At 45.6% G+C, this 14627-nt stretch overlaps 1 protein-coding gene across 2 annotated transcripts in view; it reads right to left on the minus strand.

Annotated features, from left to right (window-relative positions):
- Positions 1 to 14627, minus strand: part of LIMK2 (LIM domain kinase 2) — a 345031-nt gene that overhangs the window by 128248 nt on the left and 202156 nt on the right. For both annotated transcript variants that reach the window (XM_086942843.1, XM_086942844.1), the window contains 3 exons: positions 7825 to 7930; positions 5690 to 5892; positions 4134 to 4320 (listed from right to left, as the gene is read on the minus strand). In XM_086942843.1, coding sequence (XP_086798969.1) covers positions 4134 to 4320; positions 5690 to 5892; positions 7825 to 7930 — 496 coding nt within the window. The remainder of the gene's footprint in view (positions 1 to 4133; positions 4321 to 5689; positions 5893 to 7824; positions 7931 to 14627) is intronic.

Below are 14627 nucleotides of genomic sequence, written 5' to 3' on the forward strand. Positions count from 1 at the left end.
CAGCCGCAGCCCTCGTGGCTAGGTAACTCGGCATTTCGGTGCCTGCATAGCCTCCTTACTCTAGGGTCCCGAGTCCCTCGCTTCCGACTTGCCTTATCGGGTCCGCCCGAGACCTTAAACTTTCCGTGTCCTCGGACACTTGTTTTAATTGTGCACTTGAAGTATTTTCCTAAGAGATTTGGTTTGTGCTTAGTACCCTGTCCTCATAAAGAGTCCAGGGCTGTTGTGAATCTTAATAAATATCCTGTTTATTTTCATAACACTTGTGTGGTGTCCTTTCACTGGGTGTTCAAGGGGTACATGTGTGGTAAACAGCTGGCTTAACGCGCCCTCTCGAGTCTTTAGCCTTAGACTGCTCGTATCCACGCTACTAGGATAGCTAGTCTATAGGTTGACTTACAACCAAACACCATAAGGGTCGTTGGAACGATACATAGCGGTCGCTAGAATAGCGAACGTTGCATATCGGGCCAACTTCTCACAATGTTGTTTTTATGTATTGTTTCTTTTATGGCCGGGTTTACGGCCAAATAAAGATTGTTTAATAATAATAATAATAATGGTGATATCTGACCTGCCTCAACTCTCCCAGGGAAGGATGAAGCCTCTTTCTGGAGGATCCCTTCGACCGGAGCTGGTAAGAGAAATCAGACGCTTAAAGACACACCTGCACCGAAGCCCCTCAGGCCTTGGGTGGCCCAACCGACGGTGTCCCAGCATCCCAACTTACCTCTCCAACCGGTGGTCACCTCCAGAAGATCCGTCTCCGAGCCTGCAGTCTTTGTTGAAACCAGAGAATCCCCATTGCAATCAACAAGGCACCCGAAGCCAAAACAGCACCCTGCACCCAACCGCCCCTGCAGGTGTACTTTGGGTGCTAACTCGCATCCCCTTTTACCCTGAGCCTAACACCAGGAGCTTTGCTCCCACAACCCAGTGGCCTGCCTGTAAGCAGCCACCAACCGGATGCCCCCTATTCCGCATTGGATAACATTGGGCCTCAGCACTCTGCACCCAGCCCTAGTGCCGCTGAGGGTGTAACGACAAAATCGCCTTGTGTAGAAGTGGATGAGGCTGTTGAAGCGTTACCATATGGAAATGTACACCCCTGAACCTTGGTACTGAAAAGGAAGGGGTTCTATGGCTCCCTTTTCTAAGAGAGATTGCACCTCGTTTGAGTAACTGCAAATGGTCCGACCAGTTTGTGTACTAGAGGTGGAATGTTTGGTGGATTGGAGGTGAGCTCAAGGCAATAACCATATCGGATAAGGTCGAGCACCCAGTTGTCGGTTGGTATAGAATGCCAAATGAGGAGAAACAGTTGAAGGCTTGCCCCGACTGACTTTAAATGATCGAGGAGGAAGTGTGGGCAATAAACTGTTTGTTAGAGGAAGGGATGTTAAGTGGTGTGGCGCCTTTACCCCTGTCTTTGGAAAGGTTTTCTCTACATCCTCCACTGTAGACACCTCTATAGGAAAAGGATTGGTTGTTGCCTTTAGAAGAGAAAGCATTTGGGTCTGAGGAAGTTGTTTTGGAGCCTGCTCTGTAAAATGAGCAGCAAAAGGAGCCAATTGGATGGGGACTGGAAGGGTCCCATGGACTTCGCCACTTTGGTATCATTTTTCATCTTTTCTAAGGACTGGTCAACTACAGGATCAAACACGTGTTCCTTGTCAAAGGGGGTGTTTAAAATGGACTATTGAACTTCAGGCTTAACCTCTGAGATCCTAAGCCATGCATGCCATCCAACGAGAATGCTGGTATTTATCTCCTTAGCTGCGGTGTCAGCTGCATCCCAAGCACATCTGATTGAGGAGTTTTCCCTCTTCAACTAACTGCTGTGCCTTAGTTTTGTGTTTGTCTGGGGATATTGGAGCAGTTGCTCCATCTCATCCCCAGTGTGCCCTGTCATATCTAGCTAGTAGGCCCTGTGTGTTTGCAATGCACCAGTGGTTTGCGGCTTGAACAGCCACTCATTTTCCTGAGGCATCTATAAGTTTTGATTCCTTATCTGGGGAGGTGCATCCCCAGAGGTCTGAGAGTTCGCTCTTTTGCGAGCATTGGAGTCAAGAGGTAATTGTCCTTTGATAAACACAGTATCTGATGGTGAGGGTTTATATTTTATATCTACTCTTGGAGTTAAAACACGTGCTCGGACAGGGTCTTTAAAGACATCATCTGCATGCCTTTTCATGCCCTGCAGCATAGGAAGTGTTTGACTTGACCTGTGTGTCAACAAGTGTTTCAAATAAAAAGTCCTCTTCCAATGTCTCTTCATGTAAAGCCACCCATGATACTCTGCTGCTCTATCAATAAGCTGTTGGTAAGCCATATTATCGTCTAGTGGTGATGGCTTTGAAAGGTAAAGATCTGGGTCATTTTCTACTGGAGGGTCAATGTAGTTATCATTCCATGGGTCTACAGGCAAATTAGTATCACCACCACCATGATCCCCATCTGGATCTGTATGTGGAGATCCCTGAGGTGTTATGTGTAAGGGATCTTCAATTAGTAACTGTGGAGAAGATGGTGGAGGCAGAGTGGCTTGGGGGCAGGATAAACAGGGCTGGTAGTCATGTCTTTCTTCTTCAGAGGAATCTTGTTGACAGTGTCCCCTGAAGGAAGTTTGTGTTTTTCTGGTGTTTTAGCAGAAATATGTCCAGTATCAGGTTTAATAGAGATCTTTTTCTGTATAGGATCCAAATTGGCCTTAATAACATCTAAAATTGGTTCTGGAAGCTCAAAGACACTGTCCTTCGATTTCGGCATCGAAATAGACTTCTCTTTGGCAGTAGAAGGTTTCGGCTCCGTAGCGTGTTTTTGTTCAGAAGCCGAGGGTTTCGGCTATGAAGCATGCTTTTGTTTTGGAGCCGAGGGTTTCGGCTCCGAACTAGATTTGTCCTTGGAGCCTGATGGTTTCAGATATGAAGGTCATTTCAGTCAACTCGGTCCCGAGCTGGAAGGCTTGACGGTTTGTGTCGGTGCCGAGCCCAGAGGTGGGGTGTCAGAAACTTTGCCTCAGTGCCGACATTGGCCAGAAGGCAGAGGTGGTGCCGGAGCCTTATGTGTTTTGGAAGAGGATTTAAGGGACAAGGGGTCTCCGGTACTCACAGTACCTTGTCCCAGAGGCACATCTTCGGAATCTAGATCGATCTCAAGCTCTGAATAGGATTCTGGAACGGAGAAGGCCTTTTCTTCTGCGGTGGGCACTTTGATCTCTCTTGCTCGGATTCTTCCCTGAAGATATCCGGAGTGTGTAGGATGCTTTGACGTTGCAACTCTCGTTGTCAGGCCCGACGATCATGTAGAGTCTACTTGGACCAAAACAATTTACAAGCGTTGCAGTCTTACTCCCTGTGCTCCGTGTAGAGGCACAATTTACAAACTTGATGTAGGTCGGGCGAGGGTACTTGGCGCGACACCGAGAACATAATTAGAATGGAGTCCGTTCGATCGGCAGAAGGCTGGACTGACACGGTTAGGCCTGACGGTAGCCCACAATGTTTAATCGAGAATGGAGAATTTGTTGAGCGGTTCAATAAGCGGAGAACAGAGAAACGCATACGGAAACAATATTGTAGAGGGTAGAGTGGATTGCGCACTAAGGGGAACCTGAAGAACGCATTCGAACCGGAGCGCAGCAATACACGTCCGAACCTGATGGTGGAAAAAAATAATCTAACAATGGAGTTGATACCCAAATGCACCTTCACCGAAAGGAGAAGTCATCTTACCTCATATCTGGAAAGCCTTCTTCGGAAAAAAAAACCAACATGCAAACATCCGGACCCACCAGTAGATGGCAGGAGTATGCAAAGCAAGGGTATCTACAGCACATATGCCTCGAACATTCTGTTACTGCAGGGTCTAAAATTTTGAAAGTTTCTGCTGTGTTAGAAATGAAAAGAATTCAGACATCCAATTACCATCCTTTTGTGGAATACAGTAACTTGGATACTAACAACTATGATCACATATTAGAACTTAATTTTGAATGTACAAATCTTCTGAACAAGGTGCCTTTCTTGAGTATATATATATATCCTAGCTTCCTACCTTCTTACCACCCTCGTATCACCCTTCCTGGTATCACAATATCAGTCTATTCCTTCCTTTATAATGGGCCTTCTCACCTTAATGGCCTGACCAAAGAAGCCTTTACCAAGCACCTCTCCATGCACAAGGTCGCAGGGCCGGAATATCTGTTGTGAGTAGCTGCTGGAGGAGCGGAGAGACTCTGAGCGGCCAATGTCTCTGCTTGCTGCACTCTGCTCCTTTGGAGAGGATGGCCCTGGGGATTTGCTGATACTGTTACTGCGCCTGAAGAAAAGGAGAGGGCAAAAACAGCCATCATGAAACACATGCCTCTGCTCTCCGGCCACTTAACTGATGGCTTGCTCGGTTTAAACAAACTCATTACACAAGTTCTACAACCCTTGGGTTTTGTTTCTCGATAGGTCATTCTTCATTGCCTTTTACTTCCCACTCTCAACTTCCCTCACCCCTTCGAGGCAATTGTCTTGTTCCACACCTGCTTGCAGCTTCATTACCTACTCTTGCTGCCTCTCACTGTCCCCTCGTTCCTCTGTGCAATTTCTTGCCATATTGTTAACCTCCTTCTGCCCCTTCACTGTTCCGCTGTCATTGGTGCTCATCTTCTTTGTCCCTTTGCTTTCCACTCGCTCACACCTTCACTTGTCTTTCTATTTACCTTTACTACTTTCTTTTCACCAGAATTAACTTCAATTCAGGTTCTTTATTCTTATTCTCATCACCTTTTGTTCCTTTTCACTATTTGTTAGTTTATCTCTGACCTCCTTTACTCTGCTCTCCCTTTTCATCATCCTGTCACTTGATTCAAAATCCCCTGCGATGGCCTAACTTCTTACGACTCATATCCCAACCTCTTAATTTGATTTCAGTAGCACCGAACCATTGAGCCACTTCTGTAGACTCCTCTCCATTCACCTACTGTAATCCCTCTCAAAATAATGTTCCTTCCTGTTGGACCCCTGATTAATCCGCTTGAACACAGTTACTCCCTTTCCTCTTTAGTGTTCTCTGCCTACTCTTCTCTTTGACCTTTTACTCTGACTCTTGCCCATTCACCATCTGCCTATCCACGACCCTTTTACACACTCATCTTTCACTTGTGGCTTTTGCCCAACGTTGCTACTCCTCACACCAAGAAATTTCTCACTCCCAAACACCAATTAAAGCAGTTTGCATTTTAAACACTGCCACTAGAGTTGTGACAAGTTCAAGGACATTCCTGATACATGAAACAGAAAGGATTTTTTTCCGGTAAATTCCACCTGGAACAAAGGATTTTTGCTATTTTTTTATACCCTATTTTTTCAAAAAATGTTCCTCACACTAACCGCCTGCCCTTAATAAAATACTAAATTTTAACCGATTCAGCCTGCTTGTCTTTGTTCTCATGCTTTCTCTAACAGTCCCCCACCACTGTGCTTTGCCCCTGCTCCTTATCCACACTCTGCCCTTCTTTACACCACTTCTTTTACAGAGTCTGCTTTTCCCTACGTGCCACACATGGTCAAACCATAATGCCTGCAGTCCCATGCATTATAATTGCCACCGCTTGCCGCCTTCTCTCACACCCTTATGTGTGCTGCCTGACCCATCGTCCCTCAAACTGTATTCTCATATGCCGGGATTAAGGATGTACCGGAGTGAGCGTCGCCGGTGTGTGACATCAAGCACATCTTTGCTGTCCGGGCCGGAGATGGTGGGTGAGGAAGGTCTTGATGAAGGCTGTGATGAAGGCTGCAATCCAACCTCCGGCTGAGTTCGGATGCGCTGCTGTGACACAGGGTCATGTTCGACCAGCAGCTGCAGTTTCTGTCCAGCACGGTGAAGCAGATCTTGCACCTGAAAAAGAAAGCAGCAGAGATGAGAGCAACACCAGAAGTGCTGAGCACTTGATGGAGGAAGGGTTGTTGGGGTTTCCTTCATAGTCCGAAGAAGAGACAAGGTAAGAGCAATGAAGGAGGTAGGTCACGGCAAGGGAGTGAAGGTGGTGACAGCATTGCGGCAGATGAGAGGCAACCAGAAAATTATGTTTTACCTGGTAGACAGCAGATGGAGGATAATGCTCAGCAAGCAAATCAACAATATGTTTACATTGAAAAATCTGAGAGCAATGCAGTGGAAATACTGATAGTGCGCGAGAAAGATGGGAAGATCCCAGTGACAGCAATTAGGATAAAGCTTGATCAGGGAGAAGAGAGAAGATCTAAAATCATGCTATGGTAGAGCTGGGGAGGTGTTAGGAGTAGAAAATGAAAGGAGGGTTTAAGCACAATGATGCAACGTGAAATGGAGGAGGGGAGACTAGGAGCAGAGGAGAAAGCGGCTGGGAAATGGAGGGTGGGCCAGGGAACATTAGAGGTTTGAGGTAAGAGTATTACTTCGGATCAGCAAAAGAGGGAGGTTCTGTGAAAGAAAAAGAAACAAAGTGGTAATAGCACTGTAGGGGAAGGTATGGAGGTCTGGGGTAGTGACGCAGAGGAAGCGATGATGGGTGAAGGCTATAAAGGTATCACCAGACCAAGTGTAGAAGGAGGATAGTGTTCTGATATAGTAGGGCTCGGGAATCAGGTACAGAGAATGGGACATTACAGTAAGAGCTGTGGGATAGAGGAAAAGGGGCATGCCTCAGGTTATAGCTCGATACAGTGTAAATACAAGAGAGGAAGAGTTAGCTACAGATGGAATGAAGAACAATCAAGGGCACGAATGGGAAAGGGTAGAGGTCATAAGAATAGATAGTGTTTAGGAGGCAATACAATGCTAGAGAATGGTTTGGGTGAGGATTTGGGGATTATACAATAGAGGTCTAAGGGCAAGATGTCATTGGGGTTAGGGGTGGAATATTCCAGAGACGCGACATGGACGAGAATGCAGGTTTCTGGACGACAATAGTGAGACAGAGGTTAGAGTAGAGCTAGGGGTTAGGAAATGAGCCTGAAAACGAGAAGGTGCAGAAATAGCAGAGCTAGATAAGAGCAACAGGAAAAGAGGTAGAACACTTCTGGGGTAGGATTGGAGGTATTGGAGGCAAGGGAAAAGGGAGCCAGATGTCGTAGGAGCACTACTGGGAAACCACCATGGGCAAAGAAACAGAAAAGGAAGGGAAAGCATAGGGTCCTCAGAAATGTTTATCTTTCAGTAGTTCTTTTGCTTCTTCTGATATACAAGGGCTAATCCTCAGCTGTGTGGCAACAGCAGCTAGCCAATGCACTGCATTACAGTGGTAGGTTGTGCTGAAGTGGAGGACATCAAAAACAAGGTAATGGGTGGAATGCTTGAATACATTTCAGCCATTGGCCATCGCTCGGGCTGTATTCCAATCCGTCTATTCTCATGTGCCGAAGTTGAGGGCAATAAAGAAAGACTGGAGACAGCTGAAGAGCACTTGCTGGAAACGCTCGTTTCAAAATACAGATGGGAACGAGTGAGTGAGATTGCAGGTCAGAAAGTGCTTCAATGTGCAGGTCACAGCATGGAAATAAAAGTGCTTCATAGCACTGGACGGCACCGGTGGGAAAGCCTTTCATAGCAAAAGTCTTAAAGTGCTGTAGAGCACACATCAGACAGCACTTTACAGTACAGACCGGAGAAAGCTTGAATACAAATAGAGCACTTCAGAGCATAGCGGGAAGAGGGTTTAGGAAGGAAAGGCTGAAGAGAGTTGTAAAAGCACAACAGCTTTAGAAGAATAGGACGAAGACCACTTTAAACGCACAGCTCAAGAAGTACAGGCTGGAGAGTCTCTAAGGAACAGACTGGGGACAAAAATACCTCTTCCACCGGCAGTGAGCGCACTGGTTCACCATTGATCTCCAGGATATTGTCCCCAGGGTGGATTGTGTTGCGAACATCAGGGTTGATTAGCATTCGGCTCACCCTTGCAGCAATGAAAGAAATGGTAAATGAAACAAGAGGGCTAAACTTCATCAATAGCATTTTAAATCAGGTGCATCATGAAAGGAAGTCCTTTCAATTTGAAGCTAGATCAAGTTGCGAGCCTCTTGAAAATCACTACACCTGCTGTGCTCTCCAGCAGGAAGGTTAACAGCCACACATACCTTACAGAGTAAGCCTGCACAACCTGCATCTGGTCAGACCTGGGGAGCTAACGTCTACAATGGGAACTCCAAATACAAAAACCCTTCACTGCGACACCATTTTCACACCACCTATGGAAGTTCACAGTCCGTGTACCATCCCTTGAAGACTCTTGCCAGGTCAGTATGGAGCAAAGCTCCTAAAGAGACCATGCACAGCCTTTATATAATTTCCTGTTACATCTCCAGCACAGCTAAGCTCCATAACACATCTGCTTATCATCTGTTTGCTGTACCCAGTCACATGGTCATCTTGGTCAATCACAAAAAGCTCCAATCTATAAAGTTCACTTTAGTGTCTTTTATTCACCTATGCTCCCTGCACATACCATGCTGAGCCACCTTCTATTGTACTGGATGAAAGCCAGTGATTCTAGTGTCTGAGCAGATTTGCTCTTAATTCAGCTCTTCTTCAGGGCAACTGACGTAATGTGACTGTGGCCATCTTCTGCCTTTAACACAGAAGGGCACAAACAGTTGCATGACAATGCCTCTGGATGATGCGTAAGCTATGACCCTGGCGTAGCTCTCCATGGTTTGCTTTACCACCCGCAGGTGGCCTAAGTGAACTTAGTTCAATGCACCAGCGCTGAATGCGCAAGACAGGTTCTTGTAGTCCTGCGAAACTCCACTCAATAGGTGAAATTATTTGCTTTTGGGTTACTAACATTCTCTAAAAGGGAATTAGTGGCATTGTGGTTACAGAAAACCTATTTAATTATTCAAAGCTACACACACACACACACACACACACACACACAAAAATAGACACTTAACACCTTAGCTGCGTGTAAACATTTCTCCCCAGTGCTGCGCTGTCCATTAGAACTAGTGCTGAATGGACGTTCAATGGTCGTGCGCAGCACTGGGGAGGTAGCGCTGCTGACGACCATTGGCCGTCAGCAGCACTTGAGGGGTTAAATAAAAGTATTAACTACAAACAATCACACAGGATATCATAACTCCAAGAAGTAATGCTGCGAACAACGAGAATAAAATAAACATTTCTAACATGGTTAAAATGTCATATAAAAGCCCAACATCCAAAACCTACTACTATGTGGTATCCCAGGAGAGCGCAGAGTAGAGCAACTTGTGAACTAGAGTTTCTTGGGGGAAGTAGCGCACTATATTATCAGAAGAGCCACAGAGGAAGTGTTCCCTGCTAAAGGTAAACATGCGCTGCGGCAGCAGCTCTCCTCAATACTCGTCTCTTATCTGCTTCAGGCAGCAGCATCAACTTCTCTAAATGCCGCAGTAACCAAGATTGTCTTCAGACGGTATCTTGCGAGATAATCTCGGATGAAGGACCCCTCTAACCTAAGGGATCGAATGGTGGTGCTGCAATATGGAAAGGTGATCAGGGATGGAAACCTCTGGCATAGTTTTAGGAATGTTGTATATAGATTATGGGCACCAGAGAAGGGGTCCAAGACAGATCTTCAAGACTGCACCTCTGATAAATTATCTAGGGATGTTTCTTGATGGCCCGAACATATTCATAAAGGGACACTTGTTCCAGACTGTGTGTACCATCAAGTGTTCTATCGGAGTCATTATCAGAATGCTGTGACACTGTCCTCTTTTCAGTTCAATGAATTATAAGGGTAGACCACATTCATGGTAGTATTGTTTACAGCAGATACAACAGAATTTGGAAGGGGTGTAGTCAGAGATGGATCGGAGGGCAGGACTGGCATGGAGCTGGACATTAGGGGCTTTACGTCATCGTTGTACATATTGGCCTACCTGCACCCATAAGGCTCTCATGAAAGCTCACAGCTAGGTGCACAGTCACAGGAAAGATGCAAAAGGTATCACCTATTTGTGGCGCCGACTAGAGCTACAGGGCTTGCTTTTCTACACCACTACAACAGAGACAATCCCTTTCGAAAATTATAGTCAAATAAATGTTTCATTTACACTTACTGTGACTCAAAAGATGCAATGTATGCATATTTCCAAATGTCCACAGACACCATACCCCCCACTGCAAACAAAAACCACATCTACCCTCCAGTACATGGATTGTTCTAACTATCCATGTACTGGAGTCGAGGTCTGCTCCTACCCCTGTTGACATTATACTGCTGTGCTACGCTGCAGTCTGGGCGAGTTCTCACCCTCAGTAACTCTTTTGGAATCTCAGATCCTCCCATGCCTTGGATGCCTCAGACGCTCAGGTCTCCTAACGAACGTACAAAATCTTATTTGGAGGATTAAAGACCAGACCTCGGCTGGCCTGATCGGACACATAAGCCACATTGGAAGATAACATCATAATATACCATTATGCTGCTCCTAGATTACACGGCTAGACACTCTGTTTGCGGAAAGTGATTTTAGCAACTTCTATGGTAAGGGTTGGCCAGTGCTGAAAAGAGTGCAACAGCAGCATCTCAACGTCCATGGAAACCCAAGCCACTGCGCTTTACCCCACTAGGGTCCAAGGCGAGGGAGCGAATGACAGAGTAAAGGGAGCGGGACCAAAGAAGTGCCCTTTGCCAATCTCTGGCACTCTTTGACATCCCCACACAAGCCGACTGCCGGACCATATGATAATGGCACGGTTTACCCTGCAGGTTTAACTGCAGAACCGCAGCACTTTAGCGCTTCCTCTTTTCTTTGACCAGGGGAGGCATCAACGTGGAGGGTAATGGAAGGAACACTTTCAATTGAATGCTTTGCTCTGTATCTGAAGTACGCAGCTTACAGCCAGGAGATGTTCCCTAAATGTCTTCCTATCAAATCATTAAACAGAGTGTGGACTATGCACACCTTTTAACTGATACTTTAAACTTAAACCATGAGATTGATCATTGTGCTCTGCCTGACGGTGTATACCTATTAACACATGAATGCTACATATGAAGGGGGGACCAACCTAACAACCGGTCTGCTGGACTCAAGCATGCACAACTTTATGCGATATACATCCGATTAAATAATTTTTTCACAAACATTTAAATAATATTCATACAAAGACTCTTGTTTCTTTAAATATTCTATTTGTAGAACAAAGAATATCAATAGTAGCCATAAGTACTATTCGTACAATATATATAATTAATTACATGATACTTAAAAAACAATTTATGAGTAATCTCTTGATATCACAACATTTGTAAATCACAGATGACTTGTTGAGCCCAATGCATTTCGGGACTGAATTGTCCCTTCTTCAGGGGATTCATCAATGGAAATTTCCTATGTGTATAGGACAGTAGAAAGGTGGATTCTCGGGATCACGCTTCTGGTGTGAATAATGAATCTCATGATGAATATTCTGTCAGAAATAGTCAGCTGCGCGGTCTTTGCACAACACGGTATTCCGATTTCTGCCTTTCGTTCCACACTATGCCAAATCCTCTGCGTTCAATTCCGTAACTGAACCACACGCCTGAAGTCTGACTGAGATCCGATCACGTGACACGGAACGTCTTTTCCGTGAGATTCACTATTCACACCAGAAGTGTGATCCAGAGAATCCACATTTCTACTTTATGCGATGTATATCGCATAAAGCTGTGAATGCTTGAGTCCAGCAGACAGGTTTTCAGGTTGCGTCACCCCCCCCTCCCCCCGATTTCATTCTTATAAAATCACACACAAAATGCGACTTCATTTAACACGGAGCAGAGTTCAAAACCATGTACAGCGGACAAACTGATATTAAACCAGGTATCTTAAGGGCAAAAAAAAAAACTTGTGACATGATTAGATGAACGAGAACTGTTAAACACTAAACATTGCTCAAATCAGACCAAATAGATAGACTGGCACTAAACAAGCTGAAGCAAGGGGGTTGTATGTCGTTACAACGTATTCCGTTGCAACGCATACCTTTACCACGCTTACCCTTTACCACAAATATTCCTTTACCACGCATAGATTAAGAACTTTTTCGTTGTTAATTTATGCATGGTGAGGGCATGCGCGTGTTAAAGGTTATACCTCTCCCCTTATACCCCCCCAGCCTCCACTCCTTATAATTACCCCTGCCCTTAACCCTTTTTTATATTTTTTTTATTACATTTCCCCGTATTAGGGCTCGCCTATCCCGTTCCGCAAGGAATGGATAGGGGAGAATTTTAGTGGGCAAGATCGTTCTCAAACCATCGGGCGGATTTCTGAAAGTTCACGTGAACACAAGCACACGCTTTTCCCTCTGAGAGCTTCACTTCAAAGGGCTACCCCGTCCACTGCTTCACACTTCACGGCCGCTAGGCCGTGTCTCCCATTTCTCCTCTCCCCGCCCACTGCTTCACGGCCGCCAGGCCGCCAGGCCGCCAGGCCGTGTCTCGCATTTTTCCTCTCCCCCCTCCCCACAGCAATGCCAAGAGCTTGTTTTCTTTAAATTTATTCTCAATTGAGGTCTCTGCCGGTTCGCTTAAATTGATCCCTAGTGTTTCCTTAGATTTGCCAATCCTAAAATGTAGTTTAGGATAAAGTGCATAGCAAGTGGAACTAAGAGACCTAGGTTCTAATCCCAGTTTCACACTTTATCATGGATCCTGTAGTTCTGGGTAAAATCACTTGTCTTGCTGTGCCTTAGCTTAAAAATATGTACAGTTTCCTGTGAATGTTTAATTAGTATTCCAAGAATGTCAACTATGCTCTCTAGTAGTTTCTTAAACATATGTTCCACCTTGCATCATATTCTGTATTATTTTGGTAATCCGATTTCCGCTGCTCGCAACATGCCTTGTCCTGGTATACTGTCTTATGAATACTTCTGCTACAGTAAAAAAAAACATGTTGCTATCTAGCTTTTTGGATCCAGAGCTGCATCCATTCCGGAGACGAAGTGAAATATATAGCACATCACTAGTCAGTGGGAGCTGTAATGAAAATTCATGTCCGTTAGACCCCTAGGAGTCCTGCATTGATCTACATGCTGCTTTGAATGTGGGAACATCCATAAGAAATGTGGTATTTTTTTTGTTCTGAGATGTTTTCTTATGTTTTCTCACGTGTGGAGCTTTCAAATGGGGAAATGTATTGCAGTAGTAGTGGAAATGTGATCGAATGGCTTTCTTTGGTTTAACTTAGCTGTTTTGTGGCAGCCTGCCTTCAGCAAAATTATTTGCTGTTTAGTCGAACTGCCTGGACACATGGCTTTCTTCCATAAGCATTGTTCATAGCGTCTCTCGTTGTGTTCAGTTTTGCATCTAGGGACTTTCATGTTTTGTTCGTGTATGCTGATGTACTAATTAATGGCTGTGGTCCTCAAAGTGCCTACATGCGCATCCCCTCCGCTCCCCCATGTTGTCGTCACTTACTTTGTAGTGTTCTAACTTTCTGAATCCTTCTTTCTACCTTGATAGTTTCTCCTCCGCGATCTGTTGTCCGCCTGCTTCATTCTAAGCCTTGCACTGTACAGGGTGCAAAACCCCTTGCCGAAATATTCCCGCTCGGTTTTAATGTCTGCTTGAGTTTTCCTCGTGCTAATATGCAATTAGCGGCCAATGCGCTTTTTTTGCGCTGTAGTAATCTTCTTATTTCAATGTTGTCTTTAACGTTTTCTCCACGTTTATGGAGGTTACTATGGTTAAAAAAAAAATCCAACAAACCTACTGAGGTTTTCGTCCCCCGCCGCCCTACCCCCCTCTCAACCCCCCCAATAAAAAACTATTAACGCTGTCCATCTTGATGGATGGATGCGATCTACCTGCGTGTATGCCCGACTCGTGCACTGGGCGTAAATGATGGTCCTGAATTCAAAGCTAGCGCAACACTTGGACCAAGAAGCAATTTCAGTGCCAGAAACCTCCTAGGATGGTGTATCATAACATCCCTATAACCGGCCAAGTCTCTATCCGATCTTTCCTTTCTGTAGGTAAGTGACTCTGTGTCCGAGGAAGCCAGGCGGTTGCCGGGGGCTGGCCAGCACGTGCCCGGTGCGCCTTGCTTGTTCGCACCTGTATGGTGATCGTGGTGCATAATGAGCTGCTGTGTGGGGCACAAAGGCTGGCCTGTGTCGGGGCATTTTGCAGCTGGACTGCATCGCTTCCAGCCGCCGTGGCAACCGGCATACCTCACCCAAACCTCTGTAGCATCTACCCCGGGCCACTCCACTGTACCTGCTCAAACCAGTACTGAGAGGCCGCGCTGTGGGCAGGGGAGTCCCGCCCGCTCCCTTGGGCGTCGCTGGAACGCGTGAATCAGACTCAGTCTTTCACCTTCCATTGTCTATCGTGTCCCAGTATTGCTCTGGTGTGGAATGTGCTGGAAAGGACGAGGCTGAGTGTGGAAGTGAACTTTTGGAAGAGATTGAATGAGTGATTGGTGCTCTTGGTACTACTTGTGCCTTCGTGCCAGTCAATTTGCGTGAAGCTTGTGCGAAATGCAGCACAGCCAGTCTTATATTGCACTATTCTGTAACGTTACTGTCTTGTTTAACTAGTTTTTAGCAGTTGCTAGAGAATGTAAAAAAGAGAGTACTTACTACTTTCGTTGATAATTAAAAATGGCTGC

This window comes from Lissotriton vulgaris, chromosome 11, assembly GCF_964263255.1.
Source record: "Lissotriton vulgaris chromosome 11, aLisVul1.2, whole genome shotgun sequence".
Lineage (NCBI taxonomy): Eukaryota > Metazoa > Chordata > Amphibia > Caudata > Salamandridae > Lissotriton > Lissotriton vulgaris.